We start from the raw sequence: 26,262 nt of genomic DNA on the forward strand, positions 1-26,262 counted from the left end.
ATTTCTCTCCTTGCCTTCATGCTGTTTCCTACTGGTTGCCTTGTCTGCCTCATCTCTTGTTCCACCTTGTACCTTGACTTCAAAGTGGTAACTGGTTTGCAACATGCAAGTACTGGATGAGCTGGTGAAGTCCAGGAAGGGAGTAGTTCTGTGTTGCTCAAAAATCCCTCAAGGGTGATAATCACTACGAGGAAAGTTTAGCTCAAAACCAAGATTTTTCTAAGCTGTCCATTGGATTCAATAAACTGTCAGATATTGAATGTATCAGTGAATGCCACTCAGGAAATAGAAACCACACCAGTTATTTCAGGAGAGAAAATGTAATATAATGAATAATTAAGTACAAAGTTGTTAGACAACTGGAAGGGTTATAAGAAAAATGTATGGTGTGAAGATGGCAAATCCTGGAAGCAGTTACCACCCCTGGAACTGAGGGTCAATGGGAAGAGGCTCGAATATTAACACTTAGGAGCTTAGAGAAAAAGCTCAGATATTTGAGAAAAGAGAGCACTGTTCAGCTGGCGATGGTGTCTCTGAGCTCCAAGGAGGACCTAAGGGGCTCAGATCCAAACCTCTATCTATCAGGAGAAAGTGGTTCTGCAATTGCAGGATTTAGCTGTTTTCCTGGAAAGGAACCACTGAAGGGATGAAGAAGCATCGCTGGGGCGATGCTTAAAGGAACCTCAAATAAAAAATCCACAGGGCACAAACAGAAAGCAGGAGGGAGGAAGCAGGTCCCATCGCTTCCTTCCGCTTTGCAGTCTCCCCCCTAGTGGCCTCCACTGACGAAGCCCACCAGGATCCCCCTTGTGGTTTGTAGACTACTAGCTCCAGCATCCCAAAGCAGAAGAGCAAGGCGGGTTTCGAGTTGAGAGACAATAGCCATATCTGATACTCAGAGTATAAGAAAAACAGTAGTAATGATTGCTGGCATTCACTGAACAGTTACTGTGCACTAGGCATCATGCATTATCACATTTAATTCTTATTCAAGCTCCTCTCATAGCTAATATTTTTATCCTCATATTATTATGAAAAGGTTAGAGGTTACTTGCTTAAGGACACTCAACTACTAGGAGGCACAACCAGGAATCAAGTTTAGTCTTTGTATTTCCAAAGCCTCTACACAGCCCCACCTCCTATAGCAGATGGCATTGGTGCTATGGTTTCTTCTAATTCTTAGATGCATTTATGAGTACTTAATGTTTGATTTTGTTTTATTACCAATGAGATTATTATTTCACAACACTTGATTTAGTATGTTAGGCATGTATGCCTAACTGCTAAGAGCTGTGGAGACTGGGCAATTTTCCAGTTCATCTGAGCTAAACAGATAGTTGATTCAGACACTACGAAACTTAGAAAAAAATATATTAATGTGAATTATTTGCTTTGGCCATCTACTTTGTTTTTCAGATTGCCTGGAACAATGCCTGGTTGCCAATTGACTTTATGCCACATAACATCACTGTAATTGTTTGGCAAAATTCCTCCCTTGGGTATCTCATCACCAGAGGTTGACTGTCCTCAGTAGCCTCTTTATTAGGAAAGACTTGGACTTGTAAAATTTTGCCATAAATAGAACAGGGTTGAAATTGGAAAGTATCATCCTACTGCAGATCTCTAGACTAGAAATCTCTGTTTAGATCATAAATTATTGCTCTTAAGAATAGATTCGGGGCATTAATCATTGCCAAACCTTAATGTACCCACTGATTTCTGCAAAAGATTACCAAAATTTGCACGTATTTTGACATGCTCCATGTAACAGTAAATGCATTTTGTCTTAATTTGTATTTATGCTTGAGACTCAAAAAAAAAAAAAAAAAAAAAAAAAACAAAATTCTCTGACAGAAAATTTTGTTGGAATACACAATCACTTTCATCATTCACGATTTTTATGATAGTTGAGACCGAGATCATTAATAATCTTAACTCCTTAGTTTCCATTCACCCTCCCAACTCTGCCCAGCCTCACAATTATCACTTACTTATATATACTAAACCAGTTTTTTTAAAAGACTGGACTGATATTGCCCATCCATAAAATCTAATCTCTTTGTAGTTCCTTCTTCCAGCCTCCCAAGTTATTGGGATTTACTCAGAGTTCTCTGAAACAGAATATTGACATGAAAAGCAATTTAAAAGAATAATGGTAAAAGAGACACCCTGTATATAGAGTAAGTTTAAATTTGGGATATTTATACAACACTTTTTAAAGGCCCTTTACATCTTCATATTATAGATATGATAGATTATTAAAGTACCATTCCTACATTGTCTAACAGACTCTTTCATAACTAAAAGAGGAATAAGTACAATAAGAAGTTGCAATAGTGTTTCATTTCCTTTATGTCTTGGGTATAGGGCACGAGCCTTTTTTTAATAAAAGCAATAACTCATTTGATGAGGATGTTACAATTGACAAAGTAATTTTAGTTCACATAGCCTCAGACACACATAACAATCTACAACAACTCTAGGAGGAAAGTATTACTCCCCAAAATTACAAATGAAGTTATAAAGAAACTGAGCCTCAGGTAGACTGTTTTACTGAGCAACTATTGAAATGAAATTTTCTGATTTTTAGTCAAGTCCTCTGTTACCTAAATCATTGCAGGTTCATAAATTCTTCTGAGAGCTTAGTGAATGTGTGAGCTGCTGTGGCACCAACATCAGAACCTAAAGGTTCTGACTCCTCTCTTAAGACTTTAATCACCAGGTTCTGCTGCCTCAACAAAACCAGGGTTAGTCTACCAGAGACCCCAGCAGCAGAAAGTTGTACTCTGTATCAATAAATGATATATTCTTTAAAGATCCCTTTAGATTACCCTTTGGCATCTGAAAATGTTATCATCATCTAAAGCTGTTGAGGTGAATAAATAATGAATCTTGTTTTTTTTCTGGAAAAGATTGTTAGAATTTTCTGAAATGTATTTGACCTTGAATACAATTAACATATTTACCATTAGCTTCACTTACTCTCATCTAGCCTCTAGAAGTCTTAAGCAACTCATCTTCCTAAGAAAAAATTGGTTTCAAATAAGAAAAAAAATACTAATTGCAGCCCAGAATATGGCGGAGGAAATATGAACATGTGCTGAAAAAGTGAATACATTGCCAAGGGTCATGGGAGTATTTTGAAATGGCCTGAGTGTTATGATCATTTTGAATCCTTTTCAGAGGTTTTTTAAAACATTTACAGCAGTGAAAAATTTAATGTTGAGCTTTCTACTATTATGTGAGATTCATAAAATATATTCTATATTCATGTTGTGAATTTACAGCAAAATTTTTTTTATGTGAGCCCACAAAGTTACTTTGAGGACTTTTAATAAACATCTGGGAGACTTTAGTGGAGACCATATAATTTTGGAACTAGAGGCTCACTCATCTGGTATAAAAATGCCAGGCTAGCCTTAGAAATACATAAGAGAAATCATTATTCCATTATTCCTGAAGATTTATGCCTTGAACAGATAATAAATTTAATTCTGTATCTCTAAAACAATATGACTTATTCATTATTAATTATAATTATATAAATAGAACCTTATCATTCCAGGTATCATATAGACAATTCCTAGGTCACATTAATACCTATCTATGACCTTGAGCTCACTGTGATGGCTAGGGGGGCTAAGCCACAGTACCCCATCTCTCCTTTCATGTAGAACATTGTACGCCCACTGTGGCTTAGTAATATTGTCACATAGTTCCCTAGTGCCAATAGAACAAAATATGCTTCAATTGGCCTATATATAAAGCGATCACAAAAATCACATCCTGTTTGAAACAATATTAAAAAGGCATATGATGCTAGTCTCTCTACCATTGGACAACCCATTTCCCATAATAATATTAAATCCCTGAAGTCATAAAATTCAATTAGCTATTCAAGTCCTAAAATGAGATTGCCTTCACCACTTAACAATCTATTTATTGACTGCTATTAGCATGCAATCACTGACGACATGGCCTCAGGACCCTTTATAATAAAAAATATTTTATTCTCATCAGCTAACTCATTTTAGACTCTTCATCCAAGTAGTAGAATGTCCCATTCTCTTTTTATTTAAATCTGTTACATATTCAGCACCTCTAATGACTGCCCCCGCCCATTTTTTGCATTGAGGAACTCCCTCTTGTCCTTCCTGATAATCAGCAAGGTACAACTGGTTACCATTAAGGGGAAAGTCTTGCCAAAGAACTATCAAAAGAAAAGTGCGAGCAACTTATGGCTTTGTTCTCCTTTCCACTGTCCTCCTCATCAGAAACAGTAAACATGAAGAAGGGTAGGACATTATCCTTCCCCAGAAGCTTCACGCATTCCAAGGGGGAAGGAAAAGTTCACTATCTCCTAATTTCAAATCATTAGGGTAGGCAGTTAGTCACAGTTAGGGATGAAAACTATTGCCTTGGTATTACCTTAAAACTATATGCATGTTATGTAGTGCTAGAAACGTTTCCTTAAACTAGAGAGATAAGTATAGTAGTGATTAGTTTACTTCTTAATTAGATGACTCTCATCTATATCTATTACATATTTCTGGTGGCTGCCAATATGGGATATTTTCAAAGCATGTAGAGAAGGTATCACCAGGGCAACCAAAAGGGAGGTCTTCTTGATTGTGTCAAAGATATGCAGGACCAGATAATAAACAAGCCATAACGTGGAGCAGTCAAATGGATGTATATAGGATTTGGGTTTGAATTTTATCATTCTATCTTATCAGACATAAACAGTTATTCATGATAATAATTAAGCTAGCCAGTGTGTGCCCAGTTCAGGTCATTAATGATTACCATGGACAAAGAACTGAAGACATTTCTGCTGATATAGCTACAACCCTGGGGCTATTTGTGGACCATTGTGCATAATGCTACACTCCATAAGACAAAACATACTGCTGGGAAATTCTGCACTGCATTTTTAATATACTATTTCCACAGCTGACATTTCAACATCATGATTGTTTACTCTCCTGGGAAATGCTGGCATCTTTGGCAAGTTTCAGTGGCTGTTGAATAATTGCCTTTGGTATGTCTCTTGTTTCTCATTTGCTGATTTGGTCTCCCACCTCATCACAAGTCTGTGATTTCTTTTCTGAAATCTGTGAGTTTCATCTGCAAGTTAAAAAAAAATAAACAAAGGAGATCAATCCTTTTGGACTTGGTCATTTGGCAATACATTCATTCTCCTTCTTTCTCTTGGTTTCCCTTGTGTGCAGTGTTTTATATTTCTAGATAAGGACTTGGGTGAAGAATGAAATCTGTGACCAAGGAACAAACTGGAGCTTCCAAGTCTCTCTGGGAACTAGATGAATGGTTGCTTCAAAGGACCCCATGATGACCTTTATCAGCATGTTCTCATGCTTTGGTGCTTTGCCCCATGGGCAAGGAGAAATGTTTTCCTAATAATGTCGTAAACTAAATGTTATAACATCATTTATTCCAGTGCCCTGATTATATAATCTGATATTCTTAAATACTTCCTCTGCAAACTATAGCTTTATCTCCAAGGGCTAGAATGGGTCACAAAAGAATGGAAGTTAATAGCGTTCACTTCTTAGGGCTATTATTGAAGGTGTCATATTCATCCTGATTTCATATTTATCCTGAGACATACCATGGCCACCCAGAGAGTTTTTTATGTGCATTGACCCATATATATTTGTTCTGACTCTGCATTATGTTAAACAATAGCAGAGATTGATTATACTCACATTGTAGGAAGTGGAAAGGTCAGAAAAAGGAATTAACTACCAAATGGTCAGTGAGGAGCATCTGTATTCCTTTGAAAAGAAGTATTAGGTGGGGCATGACGGGGTTGGAGGGAACAAAATATGAATTAATTAAATCCTTCCCATCTCAGTTTTAATACCTCTTTTCTAAGAAAATCTTCCCTAATTCCCCACACTACGTCACTCTGGAATGTACTTACTCTCTTTATACTTTTTACCTTAGGTTCATAGGACTATTATTACATGTATGAACTCACTTGAAATGATACTTACCTCTCACTTTTTTTAAACAAGTCTAATGAGGAGGTAGAATGTAGTAATTAAAAATATGTCTCTTAAGTCTGATTTTGAATCCCATTTTGGTTTCTTACCAGTTACGTGACCTTCCTCTGTAAAATGGGATGTTCGTAATTCCTACAACATAGAGGGTTGCTGTAAGGATTAAATGAGTTAATAGTTATAAAACACTTAAGACACTGCCTAGCACACTTATTATTTTATTTTATTTTATTAGTATATACCTCTCCCTTGAGACTCTTAAGTTCTATGAAGACAGGTGACATGTTTGTTTTGTTCCCTCCCATCACATTCTCAATATATGTTAGTGTCCAGCACCTCATAGCATTTCAAAAAATATTTTCTGAATGAAATATATTGCCTAGGAACATAAATTAGTTACTCTGAAAGTGAATGTGACCTCAAGCACCAAAGGATTAAATTGGGCCTCTCTGTAACATTGCAGTAAGTCATTGAGTGAACTAACTAGCCCTATTCTGTAAAAATATACTATATGAGAATAGTCTAGGAAGCATAATTTGAAATACTGTTATCCAATTTTGCAGTAAAAATGTGTGTCACAATGAGTAATTTTATAATAACCAAACTATCTCATTGTTTTTAGACAATAGCCAAAGCTGTAAATTGTTTAATATAATGATAATGGTTTCTAATGCTCAGTAAATACAGTCACTTGCCATTATTGTGCTCCTTTTAAAGGAAGCCCTTTGCTTTTCATCTAAATTGTTTAAACAGGAGAGAGAGCTAGAGATAGGGCCACAAAGGAGGTAAATGTTTAGATAAAGAAATTTTAGGACCCAGGTAGGTCAAGATCAAGGCAGAGATGAAGGTGCAAGTGGCCAAAGAAGTACCCAACAGGCTTGGATGGAGCCAGAGATGGCAAAGAAAGACAGGTTTCTATAGGTTGACCACCACAAAATAATTGTTGGATAGGTCTTATCAGTCAAAAAATGAGCTTTTGAAGTTTTGAGTAGAAAGATAAATTTTAATATGTGGTCGAGGGGCATCCCGAGTCTGTGAGTCAGTCAAAAAACAAACACTGTCAAACATTCATCTAGACCCTGAGGATATACTTAGAATCAACTCTCTGGGCCCTCTAGAAACTTGTTAAGTATTGAGAAAATATTCAGCGAACAAGTAAGATACTTTTCCTATGGATCAATGCTCTGAAGAAGATAAAATTGTTCTATGAAGAAAATGATGGATTTCATGGTGGGTGATGCAGTGGAGGAGGCCGCTAATGTTCAGTGGAAAGCCCAGAAATCTGAGCTGAGACCTGAACGGTGAGAGAGAACCAGTCACCTGGGAAGAGCATTCCCATTTTGCATGAGGGAGAAGGGGCAGCAAGCACAAGGCTGGAGCATAATGGCTCTGAGACCACACAGCTGGAGTAAGTGAGCAGGGCCAGGTCACTGAGGGCGTAGGATCCAGAGCTTACATTTTACTTTCATTGCAGTGGGAAGCTATTCCAGTGTTTTATGCAAAGGGATGGTGTGGATTTAGATTTCTTAAAAGATTACTCTGATTGCTTTGTGTGGAGGCAGGGAGACTCATGAGGGGCTGTCACATTAAGTCCAGGTGACAGATGGAGGCTCACTCTAGAGGCAGTGAGATGATGAAAGTGATTGAGTTCGGACACATTTCAGAATGAATGGGACTTATGAAAGGATTAATGAGTGATGTGAAGGGGAAAAAAAGGGTTAAAAGCTGATGTCTTCATCTTTGGTCTGAGCAGTTGATGTGCATGATGGTCCAATCATAGTGACTCGGGGAGGGCTTTAAGGGAAGTGGATTTGGCAGGCGTATCTGCAGCTGGGGGGCGGGGGGGAGGTAGGAGGAAAGAACACAGTGAATCTCTTGGGACTTGTTACGTTTCAGATGCCTAACAGAAATCCAAAAGGAAATCAAGAAGACAGTTGAATTTCTAAGGTCTAGGTTAGAAAATAAAGGGTACAGGCAGTATTTAAATTTAGTATGCTGGAATGTAGATAAGAAAAGGAGAGGCGAGGACAGAGGCCTGGGGCACCTCAAATTTAGAAAATGATACTTTGAGAAGAAGCCACTGGTGAGATAGGAAGAATACAAGATGTATGGGGTTCGGGAGCGTAGAGGGTGAAGTGTTTCAAGAGGAAGGAAACAACTGTGTCAAGCGGTATTTAGAGGTTGAGTCACGGGTAGAATGAAAATCAACCTTTGGTTTCAGTAGTATTTGGTCACCGATTGCTTTCATGAAAGTTGGTATGGTAAGTTTGAAATCCTCATTGGGTAAGAAAAATGGCAAATGAGGAAGTGAAAGCTTTAAGCATCGATAAATCTTCAGACTTATGCTGAAGAAAAGGAGTAACATTTGAAATAAGAGCTGGAGGTGGAAAGTGGCTGATATTAAGGAAATTTGTAAGCTGATCGGAAATCCCAGGGGAGAGGAACTGCTGAAGCAAATTCCAGAACAAGGCCGCTAAGGAGATGCGAGAGAGGAATGAAAAAACGCCCCATCATTTCTATACCTAAAAGTTGCCAGAGACTTCAGGAACCAATTCAGGCCCCGCCTCACATCAGCGTGTAGCAGCCTGCACTTTATTTCCTTGAGAAAGTTAAGCACCTTTACTCTTCCACCGTATACACTGCGGCAAACTAGACAAATTGAGGGCAAGGAGAGGTTTACTCTGAGCTTAGTTATCCAAATTTCCCTTTCCGCATCCTCCATGCCTCTGAATTCAAGTAAACAGAAGCCTGATCACTTTTTTATGTGCAACATGCAAGATACTTCCTTAGTAATAATACATAGTAACAATAGGTGTATTACATTAAGTTTTAAAATCTTGATAAAACTTCTGTTATCTTTCTTTATTTCTCCTCTTCATAGTCCATATACCCTTACCATAGTCTTTAGTTCCTGTTATTTGCATTTCCTTTGTTAGAGTACTATTCCAGGTTGGTTGCTGAGATTTCGGTTATTTCTCCAGTTGTATAATGGTACCTCCCATTAGGTAACAGATAAGTAACTGAAAGGCTGCCTCAGTGTTGATACCTCTGAATATTGAATCATATTCTTATACACATCAGTGTTGAGCATTCAAGTAAATTCAATTATGAATAATTTATAAAGTTCAACAAATGTTTCCCCACAACCATCTTGGGTGTAAAGAAAATGACTGACATGCCCTGAGTTTGTGCAGATCCTGATTCACTTGTATTTCTCAACGGCGCCTCAGGTGCCAATGCACTTGAACAGCTCTGTCAATCCTCTCCGCAGCCAGGTGCCACTGTTTTGACTGACATCAGAGATCTGTGTCTTCTTAGAAGGATAAAATTTTATGGGAATGCAGATGCTAATTACTCTTGCCTCTGGAGAGGAACAGCATTAGTCAAATATGAAGGAAAATGACTCCCACAAAACAGATACACATGTCAGCTAAAGGTCAGGCTTCTCTGTCTAAATCTAAATTACATTATCACCATCTATTCATTCAACCCCCAAATCTCTGCTGTGAGTCTTCTATTTTCAGGGCACTGTTACCTGGGAGTTTACTATAAAAGACAAACATCTCCAGCCCCCAAAGAGCCCAGGAAGGAGAGAGAGGAGTAAGCTTATGCTGACTACGCCGTGTATAAATGATAGGGGAACATACGGACCATGATGGAGCAGCAGTTCAAAGCGAGGCAAGTGATACACGTTGAGGGTGAGGCAAGTCAGGAATGTTTACCTGGAGGAGAGAAGCCCGAGCACAGCCCTGAAAGATGACTGGGGGTTAGTGGTGTGAAAAGGCGAGGCAAAGAGAAAATGACCTTCCCATGGATGCGGAGACAAGAGAGCTGGAGCGCTTGTGTCATTCCAAATGTTTTGGAACAGCTTCCAAGATAAAAGGAAACTAAGATGTACTTAGACAATTGAATACAGGACAAGATGACACCACGGGTGTGTGTGTATCAAAGGCGATAAGCATGAGGGCTGGGATACATGTAACAGTCTGCCCGACGGATCCTGCACCTGCATAACCTGGAAAGGGAGGCAAGAGACAGGGTATGGGGCTCAGCAGGATCACCCAGTGCACAGACAGAAAGGAGAGAGAAAGTGATCAACATAATGAATTTAGTATTTTGAGATGCTGGACTATATTTTAAAGGCTGGGTTATCAATTCTCTCTCTCTCTCTCTCTCTCTCTCTCTCTTTCCTGGAAATAATAAGGACTTCTTGAGGTCCCTGCTCTCTCTGTGGGTATATGCTCCCTGGACTGACTTAGAAAACATAATGATGATCATTGGAGGTTCTTCCCATCTTAAAGCCTAAATGCTTTTGGTGTGATACACAAGAGTTTCAAAGAAAATAATGCCAATAGAGGCTAACTAACTCTAACAGAATAAATTTATATGAACAGCAAATAATTCCAGAAAGAGATCATTCCAGGATTCATACATTAAATCAGATAAGAACCCAGAAATTCGTTTGATTTTATTTGATTCTTTTCAGCTAAAATATTTGTAATTAATGTTATAGTGTTCTCAAGACATGATGTGATGGTATACGCTTGTCACAGTAGAGAAGAAAAATTAATGAATTCATAAATTAGTGTGCTCTTTATACCTCTCTCATAAGGGCATTTACATGTGGCTGAAAGACAACAGAGAGATAGTAGAGCATACAAGTTGGGGTAGAGCCTTTAAAATTCAGGAGATAAAATTAAGCTCAAGTAGATATTCCTAAATATTAAAATTTAGTCATATTCACTAAAAACCATATGAAGACAGACCACCTCAATTAAGCAAATTATTAACCTGTCTAGTAGAAGGAGAAATGCCTTTAACTCACCCCCTAATTCATGGCATTCTGTTAACTGTATAGGAGTTTGAATTAGGTGAGCTTTAAAATCCCTTTCAAACCAAATACTAAAATTGTAAGGGCACCAGTTGGCTTTTGGTAAGTCATTCAAACTTAATATTTCTGCCCTATTTGATTATAATTTGATTACTGAATGAATATGGGCAATAATTTGACAAGTGAGTTCACAACAGGGCCAGATTTAATCCAAATTGTACATTTGAAAACTAGCCAGCTAGGTCTTTTTTATTTCCTAGTCAGTGACAATGCTCACATAGACCATCCTGAAAGAACATAGGCCTGTTCATTCAGAATTCATTGCCCTGTACATGAGATCACCAGATCTGCTTAACAGAGTCTTTGAGTTTTATCACTAATTCATGAGAAAGTGCTGCCTCTGTAACCAGAGACTTTAAGAACTAAAATTAACATTTCCAGTGCTTTCTGGCTTTGAACCAGGATTTGAAAGGTACAAAGAATTAATTATGTTAATGTGCACCTAATAATGCAAGTGAAATAAATGTCATGGGAGCAAAGCTTAATCATAATTAGTAGATCACAAGTTTTGAAATAAGGTGCTAATATGGAAATTTATTGAGATACTTCTTAATGGCATGATGATACTATTTCTAGTATATATGCTGCTGAAGTGACCACATAATACTATTTCTAGTGTTAAACTGGTCAATGGCAAGTATCAAACAATGAAACAATAGATTTATTAAAATGAGTCAATAAAATTTTTAAAAATTTCCAAATGAAATAACAAGTCATTATGCAATTAAACTGATTTTACAATTATGAAATTAATATGAAAACCATATTACATCACAATTAGTTGAACCATATTCAAATATATGAAACATGTAATTTTATCAATAAAAAATGGCTTATGGAATTGAGGGAAAAAGTTCATGTCAACTGTAGTGTTACTTCTAAAGGGTATTTAAAAAAGAAATAATCAGCATATAGCTGAGTTTTCATTTTTAATGTAGTAAAGCAAATTAGCATGTGACATAAGCCATCTCTTAATAATGGTTTTAAGCTGCATTGACATAATCAAATTTCTAGAGGAAATTTAACTTGCATACTAGACAGTTTAATTATCTGGTATACATTTCAATAGTTCCTGGCCCTGCTGTGAACTCACTTGTCAAAAATATAAAATTATTTTGATAGAAAATATGCCAGAGTTTGTCATGAAGAGAGTCTATAGCAGTAATTTGAATATTTTGATAAGCTTTAATTATCTGGTGAACCATCTGCCTGCTGATACATATAAATGTGTAAGTTCATTCAAATATTACTTAATTAGACCAAAACCTGGATGATGATATAAGAACTAAAATTATTCTTATGCCAACATTTTTATTCCAAAAGTTCTGAAAATGAAAATAATCTTGTCCTCCTTAATATGAAGATGATAAAGTTGGCATAGAATTTGAAAATTATATCTAACTTTAATATTCTACTTCAAAAATCCCTCCTTTCCCCCCTTTATCTAGGTTACTGATCCTGCCACTTGCTACTTTCCAGGAAATAGATATTCAGATGCATTGTGCATTTTGATTTTACAGTGCTCTCTATTTGATAAAGCACTGTCACATGTATAACTTCACGCGGTCCCCACACTGCCCTGAAGTATGTGGTTGATTATTAATTATTATTCTCTTGTCACAGAGAAATGGAAGTCAAGTTTTCCAGAACAGTTCTGATTTCAAATCCAGCCCAGAGCCTTCTCAATATTGCTAAAGCTGGCCCGTTTTGCTTATAAGAGGGTCTCGATGTGTTTTACTCTTATATTAGATAAAGTTGTGACATGAAAGTTATACTCTTTCTAGTTTAAAGTATATTAAAAGGGGCTGCAAGGAGTTGATAAAAATAGGCACACTGGTACAATAAAAAAAGGATAGCAGAGAACCTGATACCATGGCAGGAAAGAGAGAAAATACACTTTTCAAAGAGGCTCAGGAGCTCCAATGTCATCAGAAACTCAGCTCCCCTTGGTTCAACCTGGAACCAGCTGGCTCCATGTCCCTGAGCACATCATGGTCCTGCATCCAGGCACTGTGGCTGGTGTTGACATCAGAATGCTGCGGGCCATCGGGGAAGGATCATTATGCCAGCTCACAGAAATGCAATAATATTATTAACACCAATAATGATAATAATAGTAATAATAATAATAATAATAATAATATTTACCAAGTACTTGAACGTGTCAAGCATGTGATGAGGCCTCCTTTCCCAATCAATCATCCAGGGTCCCTTGACCTTCACCTGCAGACTTGGTCTTCCCCCAGTACCCAGCACTTGTCCAAAATGTAGGCAAGAATGCTATGAAGATATTTGCCTCATAATCTAAAATTCAAAAAACCAAATCACCATTTCTTTTAGTGAGGCTCAAGTTTCAGGCCCTATTTCTCATCATAGCCCACTTCCCGATTCCTAAACTATTTCCCCAATATTTGTTCTGGTGCTTACAATAATACCCTCTAGATTTTAAACTCCATGAAAGAAAAGACCATATTGGTCTTATTCGCTACTGTGGGCTCAGTAGTCAGTATCCAGTGCCTGGCACAAAATAGGTGCTCAAAATAAGAATTAAGTTGAATGTACCAGTCTAACCCTTATACTTCAATTCTCTTAGTGTAATATTCCTAATATCACCATTATTATCATTAGTGGCTACCACTTACTACTTACTACGCTCTGATGCTTTATATACATTATGTTATTTAATCTTCACAAACCTTGCAAGGCAGCTAGTATCATTTCTGTTGCTCAGAAGAGGAAAATTAAGCTCCATGAGGCTAAATTGTTTTCACAGAGCCTGTCACACACAACTGGTAAATAGCAGAACCACAATTCAAACAGAGATCTGAGTCCACATAGAGCCACCACATTCCTTCCTCTGGGCTCTCCTGGGAATTACCATGACCTTCTGAACACCGGACCAATGTTTTGGACCTTATTGCTCCCTGACAGTCTTTCCTGATGTCAGATGCCCACATTTCCAATGACTTTCTGACCCTGCTTCACTCTTTCTGGTGCTGGGACATTTTGCCTTAGCTGTCTCCCTTGGGCACCATATGACTGCATATCTTCAGTAGCCACACCCCTTGATCAGAGCCCTCCCTTTACCAAGTATACCAGCAATAGTTTTTATCCCCATAGTGGCATCTTCTATGAGTGGGCTGGGAGAACAGGCTTCAAAGAGTGAGTGTCAGCAAAAGGCTTTCAGCGTTGCCAAGGGTCACCAAGAGTAAGTATAACGATTCACAACAAAAGGCAGAAGTGGGATGGAGTACAGATGAACCAGTTGAGTATTAATTATTAGATGGGTTTAGAATGGGAAAGAGGCAGATAAAAAGCACAGTGCTGGAAGCTTGAGTGATTGCTACAAACTGACCTGCTATGCCCTTTTACTTGTTTTTGGAAATCAGCCTGGGGAGAAGAAGGGCTGAGTTGGTTCAAAGGGAACCACATGCATGCTTCTGCTATTTCTTCTGCCTGAGACATGCATCTCTGTATCCATGGCTTGGCTGATAATAAGCTTCCGACACATGTTTCATTGGATGAGTAAATCACCCATTTTTTTTTTAAAGACAGTGTTAAACATGCCAATACTTCCTCCATACCACTGTCTGCTATACTCTAGGAGGGGAGACCAGGCTTCCTGTTATTGCTGCAGTGAAATAGACCACACCCAGCATGACTGGCATTATTACGCCAACTGCACCATGCATCCACAAGGCTGCCTTCTAGAGCATTAATCACATTTTACTACTCTATTATGTATTGTTTTATACACGTATCACTGAAAATCATAAGGGATGTGTCCTAAGATCTCTGTTGACAACCCCAAGCATGTTGATTGAATACCATTATGGATAGTTTTGATCATGAAATTCAGTAGCAACTAAATGAAATATTGAAGTGCGTTTTTCCAAACTTTCTTATTCTATCAAACACAAAATGGGTGCCATTAATTGTAAAACTAAATGTCTTTGTTAAGTTAAATTGATGTTAATGAAGAAACACAAGTCTCATATTTCACAAAAGTTGCTCTAAATAGAAGGATGACTGAAGAAAAAGGCTTGGAAGCCAGGTGCACACTGGGCAGTGGGCTGGGCCCCCTCACTGGCTCCCGTGTGCCAGCCACACAGGGCATGTCATTCTAACCCAGGCCAGGACACATCCTAAAGGTGCCGTGATTCCATGGGCCCTTGGGATCACTTGCAAATAATTGGAACTGTGACTATTGAATGGACAAATGTCAAGGCTCTCCTTCACATGTTGCTCACATCAAGTGGAGGGAGCAGTACAGACTACTGACCAAAAGCACAGGCTTTCAAGTCCTACAAGTTTGGGTTTGGGGCCCAGGCCGCCTTTCTTAGTAACTGTGCAGCCTTGGGAAAATGACTCACTTTCTGACCCTCATCTCGGTCATCTGGTAAAGGAAGCTGAGCACTGTAGTCACCTCATGAGGCCACAGTGAGGATAAAATAAAGCAATACGCATAAAGCACTAGGGACTTCGCTAGGTATTATTAGCTTTTAATTTGATTATTAGATTACAATATCTGGGCAAGGGCTATGCATTATGTTTGTCTGAATCCTTAATGCAGCTGAAAAAAATGCTTAATTTATTTAAAAGCCTAGGCTTCTAAAGGAATAAGCCGTAAGTTTTAGAAAAAAATACTTCTATATAATACAGGTCAAGTGGGGTGAGATCATAAGAAACGGAAAACCTGCAGCCTCTTCAGCTGAGCATAATCAATAGCAGCATAGAAAGCGGGTTCTGAGTCCCTTAAACATGTTTAGTGATCAGCAAATTTATAAAAGGACGGGGACTTCGTTTCTGTTAAAAGGAGTGTAAATATTATGCTTGTTTGAGCTTTCTGAGCTTTGGCCTGGAAGGCAAAACTGAATGGGTTTGCTTGCCAGGAAGAATCTAAGAGAATTTCATCTTTCCTCCGCTCTTAACGCAAACCTAGTTTCATTTTCTCTTTTCTTCTGCCAAGGGAATATCTTAAAGCACTCTGGCAAGCTCAGCACTGCAGCCAATCCTGTTTCTGAAACTTTTACTGATCCAGAAAATAGCTTAATCTGTGCTCTCAGGGAGAACAAAGATGGATGGGGGATCTCCAGCAGTTGGCACCAAAAATTCCTTAACTTATAAAGTGATACTAGAACTAGTCACCAAAGAAAGAGGCTTTTTGTGGGGGCTGGGGTGGGGAATACTTTGCTGTAACATAATATCTCCCATTACCCTGGCTGGTTTGGCTCACTGGATTGAGCGTCGGCCTGCGAGCTAAGTATCGCTGGTTCGATCTTCCAGTCAGGGCACATCAGAGAAGGAAAACTCTGATTCCAAAAAACCTCCGCTGCCTTGCGGCATACCTCTTCAGGGGAAAGGCTAAGGGAGTAAACCCCGACAGAAAATCCGGAGCCGGAGTCCCTAAGGCGGTTTGACGTTGTAGTCAACACCGGCAACTCCTGCGGCGCACCTGAAGCCAAGCTGTATTGACTCCGTCTTTCCCTTGGATCCTTCAGCTGCGAAGAGAGGGGGGGTCTGCTGCATGGGCAACAGCAGACCCTCCATATCACCCTGCCCAGGCTCTGTAGCTTCGGCTCCACTGGAGAGGACACTCCAGCGTCATCGCAAGATGTCAATTCAACACGGGAGGAGACAGATACTGTGTCACTCCCGAGTCGGACTGCACAACCATTCTCGGCGGTGCAGGTAGACTCTTAAGAAGCTACACCATCGTCTCTCGAGACGGACGGCTGCCGACGACGAATATCTCCCAAATAAATGGCCTCTCCCAGCCTGAGGCAGAGTGGCTGTTTTGAATAATTGCTATTTGTAAATGACACCCATTTCAGGAACCATTGTTTGAAAAGAGACAAGAAAAAGAAAAAGAACAATAGCAAAGAAAAAATTTGTCCTGCATTCAGTCACTTCAGCAAGCACTTCCAGTGCCGCAAGCAGATTGTAACAGCCACCACTTACTGACCCTCACTCTGTGCCAGACACTTTCCATGTGTTTTCTCCTTCTCACATTTAATTCTTGAAATAAATCTGTAAGGTAGGAGGTAGTATTATCCTCATTTTGGTGATGAAGAATTTATGACTCCAAAATACTAAATGACTTGTAGAAAACCAAATAGCTCCTAAGTAATGGAGCCAGAATTTAAGCATATGTTGTCTTAACTACTAAGCCCTAACCATTCTGCTTTACTGCCTCCCAAAGATGAGAGAAAAACTCACCTTGATTACCTTACTACTGGCAAGGACAGCTTAGGACTTAAGAACATTGTGGACATTATGAAAGAGGACAATACAGAATCAGACAGAAAAAATGCAGAAGTAAGTGGTGGCTCCAACCATTTATCTGGGACTAGAAAGATAGTTCCTAGTCAAAGAAGAATGGATGGTCAAAATGAGACCACGTTTTTATTTAAATATGTATATTTTTATAAACCACTATGTGTTTACCTATATATAGTGATTAACCATTTTTATATACATTCCTTTTTTTAAGTCCCAATTAGAGAATGCCTGTATAGAGCAAACACTTGTATCCACCTACTCCTACTAATTATAATTATTGAACTTTTTCTGGAACATTCTTCCCCCTTTCCCAGTTTTGCCACAACCTATTACATTTACACTAATTTCCATAATTTATAATTATATTAAGTGTCTATTTGTCTACTTACTACAATCATGTCTTCTGCTTTTAAATATCTGGAATGAGGTTCAGAAATGCATTCTTCATTGTTCACAGCAGGTCCAGCTAACAACAGAAAGACCAGGGATGGGATCAAAGGGTCATTGGTATTTTCTGATTTTTATAAAGTCCCACATGGAGGATAAAAATCAGGGAATCTCAGCTACAGAGGTCCCCCCTGAGGAGCAAGGGGTCCCAGCCCCACACCAGGCCCCCAAGCCCAGGGTTCCAGTGCCAGGAAGAGGAGTCTGCATAACTTCTGGCCATAAAATCCATCAGGGAATGTGACTGAGAAAGACAGAGGGCTTCTGGAGTCCCAGGCTGTTTCATTTAATGGACCCAGGCATGAACTTACTTGGACTCACTCCCTCTGAGCTCCAGAGTTGGAGAAGCAGCTCAAAAGGCACAAGGGACATACAGGGAAGAACTGAATTGTCTGACATCAGGATGAGAGCTGAAGGGGCAGCTTTCTCCCAGACAGAAGTGTTTGCAGAGGCCATTGTTCCTTTGATGAGCCCTTGCCCCACAGAGCTGAGAAACCGGTGCCACATCTGGGTTTCTATCAACCTAGTTCACACGGTTTGGTTCCCTGGGACCCTGCTCCACCAAATTGTGGGCCTGCAAGCAGTTCCTAGTGGCTTTTTCATACAAATGGCCTGTCTTGGTTTGTGCTTCAGACTTCCCTAAAACTTCTCAAACAAACAGCATCTGGCCTCGGCATGCCCCATACTCTTACTAAGTTGCCCCAGGCCCAGCACTAGTGGCAGCTTGGTTCTCAGCTTGGTTTTTTCTGAGCATCTCCAAGCCCAGCAGAAGCAGCAGCCATCTGCAGATCTATTTGTAGCTCATGCTGAGTGGCCTGGGAAGAACACAGGGAGTAACAGCCCTTGGCCTGCACTTCCTGGGGGTCCCAGAGCCAGCACACCTGGTAGACAGCTTCAGACCACATCAAAGCACCACCCAACCACCTTCACAAGCAATACATTCAAGGGGTAGACTCAGTAGGCACCAGAGAGCCCTTGAAATAAGTCCTGCTCTATAGGGTGGGCCCCTGCACAGCAGCTCCTCCACAGTCATTGCAGCCAGGCCTTGCAGCTGACTGGCCTGGGGGGTAAATTTCTCTCATTGGTGTGCTAACAGCCATTAAGGCTAAAATACAACAGGAGGGTGTGCACAGCACACTAAAAGATGACATCTGGAATGCCCAGGTGGGTGAACAAGGAGATCTGCCACTGGCTTCTACAGAACATCTACTACATTTGGCCACTCTACCAAGCCCAGGAGATGTAGCATCTCTACCTAATACATAGAAACAAGCCAGGGAGATTGCCAAAATTAAGAGATAAAGAAATATGTCCCAAATGAAAGAACAGAACAAAATTCCAGAAAAAGAACTAAATAAAACAAAGATAAGCAATCTACAAGATGCAGAGTTCAAAACACTGGTTGTAACGATGCTCAGTGAACCCTGTGAGAAGAGCAGATGAACTTAAAGAGAACTTCAACAGCATAAAAAAAGACATGGAAACCATAAAAAGAGAACCAGCCATAAATCAAGGGTTAACTAACTGAAATGAAGAATAATTTACAAGGAATCAACAGTGGAGTAGATAAAGCCAAGAACGAAAACAGCCATTTGAAAAATAAGGAAGCAAAAACACCTAATCAGAACAGTAAAAAGAAAAAAAAATATATATATATATATAAATAAAATGAGGCTAGTGTAAGGATCCTCTGGGATAATTTCTAGCATACCAATATTCGCATAATGTGAGTACCAGAAGGAGAGTTCAAGAAATTAAAAACGTATGTGAATAAAATAATAATGGAAAACTTCCCTAACCTGGTGAAAATAGACATACAAGTCCAGGAGGCAAAGAGAGTCCCAAACAAGTTGGACCCAAAGAGGACCACACCAAGACACATCATAATTAAAATGCCAAAGGTTAAAAATAAAGAGAAAATCTTAAAAGCAGTAAGAGGAAAACAGAGAGTTATCTACAAAGGAGTTCCCCATAAGACTATCATCTGATTTCTCAAAAGAAACTTTGCAGGTAAGAAGGGACTGGCAAGAAGTATTCAAACTGATAAAAAACAAGGAACTACAGCCAGGATTACTCTAACCAGCAAAGCTATCATTTAGAATGGAAGGGCAGATGAAGTGCTTCCCAGACAAGGTAAAGCTAAAGGAGTTCATCATTACCAAGCCATTATTACATGAAATGTTGAAGGGACTTGTTTAAGAAAAAGCAGAACAATAAAAATGACAACAAACTCACAACTATCAAAAACTGAATCTAAAAGACAAAAACAAAAAAAAAACTAAGCAATCAACCAGAACAGGAACAGAATGATAGGTATGGAGATCATTTGGAGGCTTATCAGCTGGGAAAGGGAAGGGGAGAATGGGGGGAAAATGGTGCAGGGATTAAGCATAGTTGGTTGGTACAAAATAGACAGGGGGATGTTAAGAATAGTATAGGAGAGGGTGAAGCCAAGAACTTACATGCCTGACCCACGGACATGAACCAAGGTGGGGAGTATTGCTAGAGGGAAGGAGTTACTGGGTGGAGGGCAGCAAAGAGGGCAGATTGGAACAACTGTAACAGCATTATCAATAAAATATACTTAAAAATAAATTCAAAGTGTAGGAAAATTACATTTAATAAATTTTGATAATATTTACTTAGTTTGGCATATATGGTTTTATGTATGCAACTTTAATATTTATGCATTATAATACATAAATATATCATATACCATATATAATAAAGAGTACACTTTTTGGAGGAGATGAGAATTATTGGTATATTTAGCTTTATATTTTTTCTCCCCCTACCTCCTTCCACTGAGCCCTGTTTAATTTATATTAATTGGATGCACTTAGGAGGCAGTATTACCCTATTGCATGGTAGAGAGAAGATTCCTGATTCTTGGGTTGTTCTGTTATTGGTTCTCTGATTTAGGAGGAAAACAGTGTGAAAATTATTATTTTTAAAATATACCTTCTGTCAAACCATGGGTTTTCCCTTTGCAAATAGCAAACTATATGTAAAACTTAGATTTTGTTTCTTAATTTGATTTGATAGATCTTATTTAATGTGTATCTCAGAATCTGAAAAACTTTTAGGGCTGAATTTTAATGTTATAACTTTTCATATCTTTGTGGGTGTGTGCCTTTATCATTAAATGGAGAGAAATTGGGAGATGCTAGATCTGAGGCTGCTATATCACTAGGTATTTCTAAAATATTATTGAATAAATATTTGTTTGAAGAATTGTGTTCCTTGATTCTGTGAAAGGATTAACTTCAACATCTGGATTTTCTTAATAGAATATTTATAGGGATGACTGTGATTATGTGCATTAATTATTATCTGTGGGAGTGGGGAGGAAGCTTCATTTTTACTTTCACATCACTGTCTCATGCCAAATGTATTGGTTTCTCTGTCTGATGCTAAATGCCTAATATGACTAGCTAATTTCACTCCCCTAATTAGCAAAAAGAGAACATTTTCATCCCTGTCTCTGTTAGAGCTTGCTCCTCACATACAATTTAATGAATCCCTCTGTAGGAAGTGTATGATGGGCCCGTGTTCCAAATGGGGACAAAATAAGGTCTTGAAGTTCTGCTAGGAATGGACTTTTTCTCAGTCTTTCATTGAAGAGATTATGATCATAGCCCAGGACTTAAAGCAAAGAAAAAAAGAATCCTGTTTGACAAATATTCTCTGGTCAACTAAGAACTGTGCTAGAAGAAATGGTTGAGATATTGTCTTTGTCCTAAAGAGCTTCAAGTCTAGTCTGGTAGATAAACACATAGCCAAATATAATAGCTACACTGTGGTGTGAAGAGTCGTGTAATAAAGGGATGAACGTGACCCGATGACACAGACATGAGATGATTAAGTCTGCTTGGTCAGCAGTCAGACAGAAAATAATCAAACAAACAAAAACCAAGTTCACCACTGCAGGAAGTCAGCAGGGCAAAAATATTACGAGCAAATATTGTGAGTCGCAAGTCCTATAGAAACTCGTTTCTGGAAATCTGCATCGAAAAGCTGAGTTTTTGAAGGATGACACTGAATACAGCCAAATGCATTCCCAGGTGGCAAGATCAGCCTATCAAATTTGTGTCAGCATAAAAATGTTTGCTCTGACACAGGAGAAATAAACTGTACACTATGCCTTGTCTAGGTGTGCATATTTGGAGCATTGGAGGTTAAAGACTAGGAATGGCCTCCTAAGCCATACTATTGGTTTTGAAATGTATCTTATGGGTGATTCAGAGGGTCTGGTGCAGAAGAATGATATGGTCATATTTATGTTTTAGAAAGAAAACTATCCACAGAATAGGGAGCTGATGCCAAGAAAACAGTTGGAAATAGTTTGTTCCTGCCAGCTAGATATGGAGCTTGTCTTCCATTGCTCTTTGCTTCTGGAAGAGGGTTAAGGCAAAGGAGGAAATAAAAAGGGAAAAGGGAAGGAAGATAAGTCTGAGGAAAATTTAAGACCAAATGTATGTATCGTTGTCACCCTGAGCGACATTTACACCAAGAACCAGCTGCTGTCTGATACTCTTAGCAAAAATTGTAAGGAAATCAGTTGTAAAGAATCAATAATTCCATTAGACAGAAAGAATAGCTTTCCAAATTATGGGAATTTTATCCCGGATATGCATTTGAATATTACAGGGAAAAATAAAGGATTAAGCCTCATAGGAAAGGAAAAGTGTACCCTATGTTATCATCTTTGGCCAATGCTTTCTAATTGTTCTTTTTCATATCTTTAAATACAGAATCCCCTTCACCTACAGCTGAGTTTAGAAAATTCATTAAGTTCTGATGCTGATGTCACTGTCTCAATCCTGACCATGAACAACTGGTACAATTTTAGCTTGTTGCTGTGCCAGGAAGACTGGAACATCACCGACTTCCTCCTCCTTACCCAGAATAATTCCAAGTTTCACCTCGGGTCTGTCATCAACATCACCGCCAACCTCTGCTCCACCGAGGACCTCTTAAGCTTCCTGCAGGTCCAGCTTGAGAGCATTAGGAACAGCACGCCCACCATGGTGATGTTTGGCTGTGACATGGAGAGCATCCGCCGGATTTTTGAAATTACCACCCAGTTTGGGGTAATGCCCCCTGAGCTTCGTTGGGTCCTGGGGGATTCCCAGAATGTCAAGGAACTGAGGACAGAAGGTCTTCCCTTGGGACTCATTGCTCATGGAAAAACCACACAGTCAGTCTTTGAGTACTACGTGCAAGATGCCATGGAACTGGTCGCAAGAGCTGTCGCCACAGCCACCATGATCCAGCCAGAACTTGCCCTCATTCCCAGCACAATGAACTGTATGGATGTGGAAACTACAAATCTCACTTCGGGACAGTATCTGTCAAGGTAGGATGCAAGACCCGGGTTACATTCCCACTCACAGGGCTGGGACACAGAGTAAAATTTCCCTATCTCCTTTGCAAAAATCTTGACTCTGAGTAACTTTAAACTCTAATATTTCTGAGGGGTTTTTGGATTACATAAGGCTAGAATGTCATGGACTATCACCTGGAATTTGATCTATAGACTTGTAGCACATGGTGTATAGTAGGGAACACCCAGTCCTGTTTTTAAACCCTAGCTAAGTCCCTTACTAGCTGTATGTTCTTGTCAAGTTATTTAACCACACTGAGCCTCAGTTTTCTAATTAGTAAACTGGGATAATATTGAATAGCTTGATATTATAATGAAGATACCATGAAATTATATATGAAAAGTACTTAACACTGTGCTTGGCTCATAGTAGATCCACAACAAATGTTTCTATCCTGCCCTCACTTTCCCATATCAACAGACTTGGACAAGTCTCTCTGAATCACAGAGGAAAAAAAGTGAATCAAGCAGAAAATAGACTTTCTCTCTCCTCCTAGGCATTGATGCTTAAGACAGTATAAAGCAGCAGTTAAAGGTACAGACCCTGGAGCCAGACCCTGGACTTGAATTTTGGCTCTGTCATTTAATACTTGTGTGACTTGGTTAAGTTACCTAACTTCTCTAAGCCCTAGTTTGCTATGTTACATACCATTCATTTATATAATCGGTAGATTCTATTATCCGTGAAGACATTGTGATAGATACATAGATAGATGGGTAGATACACATATACATGCATACATATATACATACATAGAAATTTAGAACAAACTAAGAGTTTCTACAGGAGTGTTATGTGTGTGTGTGTGTGTGTGTGTGTGTGTTTTATTTAGGTATTTTTCCTCTCCGCTTCCTCAGTCCAGCTCAAAAGTTAAAATGAAAAAGCCCATTTAAATTAAAAAATAATGCATTTTATAGAAATGTTTTTCATGATCCACCAAAAGGAGAATATCCTTAAAGGATATTTTATAGTGGCCTAATTTTTTCTAAAAAGGTTCATCTATGGTCAGAGAGGTCAAATCAGAAAATTTCTGCTCTTTCAGAGGTGAAGGCTTAGCTCTAGGCTAAGCCCCATTTTAGGCAATTATTATCTTGAAACAGGGACATCTGATAATATTGAGGAACACAAGGCAAAATCATAGTATTTTACCTTTTAGAAAGATGTGATTATTTGATGAAAGATCAGAAGATCCCAAGTGTTTTACATGTAATTTTACATATGTGGATTGAGCACCTACTATATGCAAGGCAACATACTAAATGCCATAGATATGGCAGAGTTTAAGTACCTATATATATACTCCCTAAAGATTGTTAAAAAATAAATAATTCAAAATTTATTTATTAGAAAACTTTTAATAATAAAATTAGATGTTCTACCATAATCTGATCTTTCTATTTTTTCCATGTTGCATTTGAATTTCCACAAGATGGAATTCTATGAATACTTTTATTTAATAGTTGTTGTCCAGATTTAACCTACTGTTTTTGAACTAGCACATAATTGAGGCTCAGGATTTTTACCTAGGATAAGAAACATTTCCCTTCATAACAAAAATATAAGCAAAGTTTTTATTTATAATTCAGAATAATCATTATTTTGAAAGGACAACTGTAAACAGCTGGCAGGAAAAACTACTTGTGAAAACCATGTTAAATATTTAGCATCTTTCTGTCTCATGTAAAATGGAAAGCCCAGGAAAAATGATTCTGTTTGGATCCTAGAAATGTTTAAAAACTACAGGGAGAAATATTTCTTGACATGAGTTATATATACTTTTGGGGTTCATTTTATCAAGATCAAACTGATCTTTCTGGCTCCTCAAGATTTAATTTATATTAAAGTTGTGTGCCTCCTTCCACAATAATCCCATGGCACTTTGTACATAAAATCATGTATAAATCATCATTATTTGCCTTTGTCTGACTTGTGAGCACAGATATAAATTGTATCAAGTGGAAATATTATTATTCAGCCTAGTTTAATACTTAGTAGACACTTAACTAAACTTGATATAGAAGGAAGGAAAGGGAATTTTCTGTTATATTGGGTTCGCCAAGAAATTCATTGATTTATTTACTTTTCATTAGATGGCTCTGGTAGCACTTAGTTGTCTTTAACTTCATTTGAAACAATTTTGCTAGATTGTATTGTGACAGCTGTCATCTCAGCATCACTAAAAAAATTATCAAAATTGGTGAATTTTTGTGTAGCCACTTTAATATTGGAAATGGAAGAAAACACTCAACATTTTCAGCATATTATGTTTTATTATTTCAAAAAAGGTAAAAATGCAACAAAAATGCAAAATAAATAGAAAGATTTATGCAGCGTATGGAAAAGATGCTATGACTGATCGAATGTGTCAAAAGTGGTTTGCAAAAGTTAGTGCTGGATATCTCTTGCCGCATGATGCTCCAAGTTTGGGCAGACCAGTTGAAGTTGATAGTGTTCCAACTGAATGAGTAGCAGAGGGAGACAAGCCTCACCCCTAACTCAGTCTCACCCCTAACCCAGCAGTCCTGGGCCTGGTCCGTAATATTGCCAGGTGTTGTAGTATCACAAAAAACACTGTGTTAGCCTGGGAAGAGGGAAGTCCTTGGAATTCTATGTGTCCTTTCCACTGTCTGGGAGGGAAAGCCTTTAAAACTGTTTATATTCCAAGGCTCAAAAGATAGGAAAGGGCCCATAGTGCTTAAAAGAGGAAACCCATAAGCACCTTTAGGTATCCATGCCCCAGTCCTGGGAAGCTAGACCACGTTTACCTGTCAATCAATATGTAACTCCTTCACCCCCATCCCACCAACTTTTTAGGCCTCAGAACAAAGGACTCACTCTCTTGGCTCTCTTGGCTCTCATGGCGCTCTTAGTGCTCTTGCCCTTCTGTCTGCAGGGCCTCTGGCCACCCTAGGGTGAGCTTGCCACCCTGGCCTTTGGCCACTCTTGCTTTTGCCCTCCCAATCACTAATAAACTTTGCGTGCACGTTAATAGGCTCACTGATCTGTAATTCTTTACTGCATCGGGGAGAAGAATCAGGGTTTCTTCAATAACAATAGTGGTCAACATTAATTGAGAAAAATCAATGTTATACCACATGGGAGGTAGCCAACATACTTAAAATATCCAAGTCAATAGTTATTAGTGAAAATTAAAAACATGTCTTTGATTTTACAGAAAAAACTAAACGAACTTTTGGGCAACTCAGTATTTACATCCTACATCAAATGTAGCTGT

General features: G+C 38.7%; 1 protein-coding gene across 1 annotated transcript in view; it reads left to right on the plus strand.

Annotated features, from left to right (window-relative positions):
* LOC149990028 (glutamate receptor ionotropic, NMDA 3A-like) overlaps window positions 1–26,262 on the plus strand; it is a 105,218-nt gene that overhangs the window by 23,054 nt on the left and 55,902 nt on the right. The window contains exon 2 of the mRNA XM_090265696.1: window positions 22,395–22,999. Within this exon, the coding sequence (XP_090121822.1) occupies window positions 22,395–22,999 (605 nt within the window). The remainder of the gene's footprint in view (window positions 1–22,394; window positions 23,000–26,262) is intronic.

This window comes from Furipterus horrens, unplaced genomic scaffold (genome assembly GCF_987537825.1).
Source record: "Furipterus horrens unplaced genomic scaffold, mFurHor1.1.pri manual_scaffold_39, whole genome shotgun sequence".
NCBI lineage: Eukaryota > Metazoa > Chordata > Mammalia > Chiroptera > Furipteridae > Furipterus > Furipterus horrens.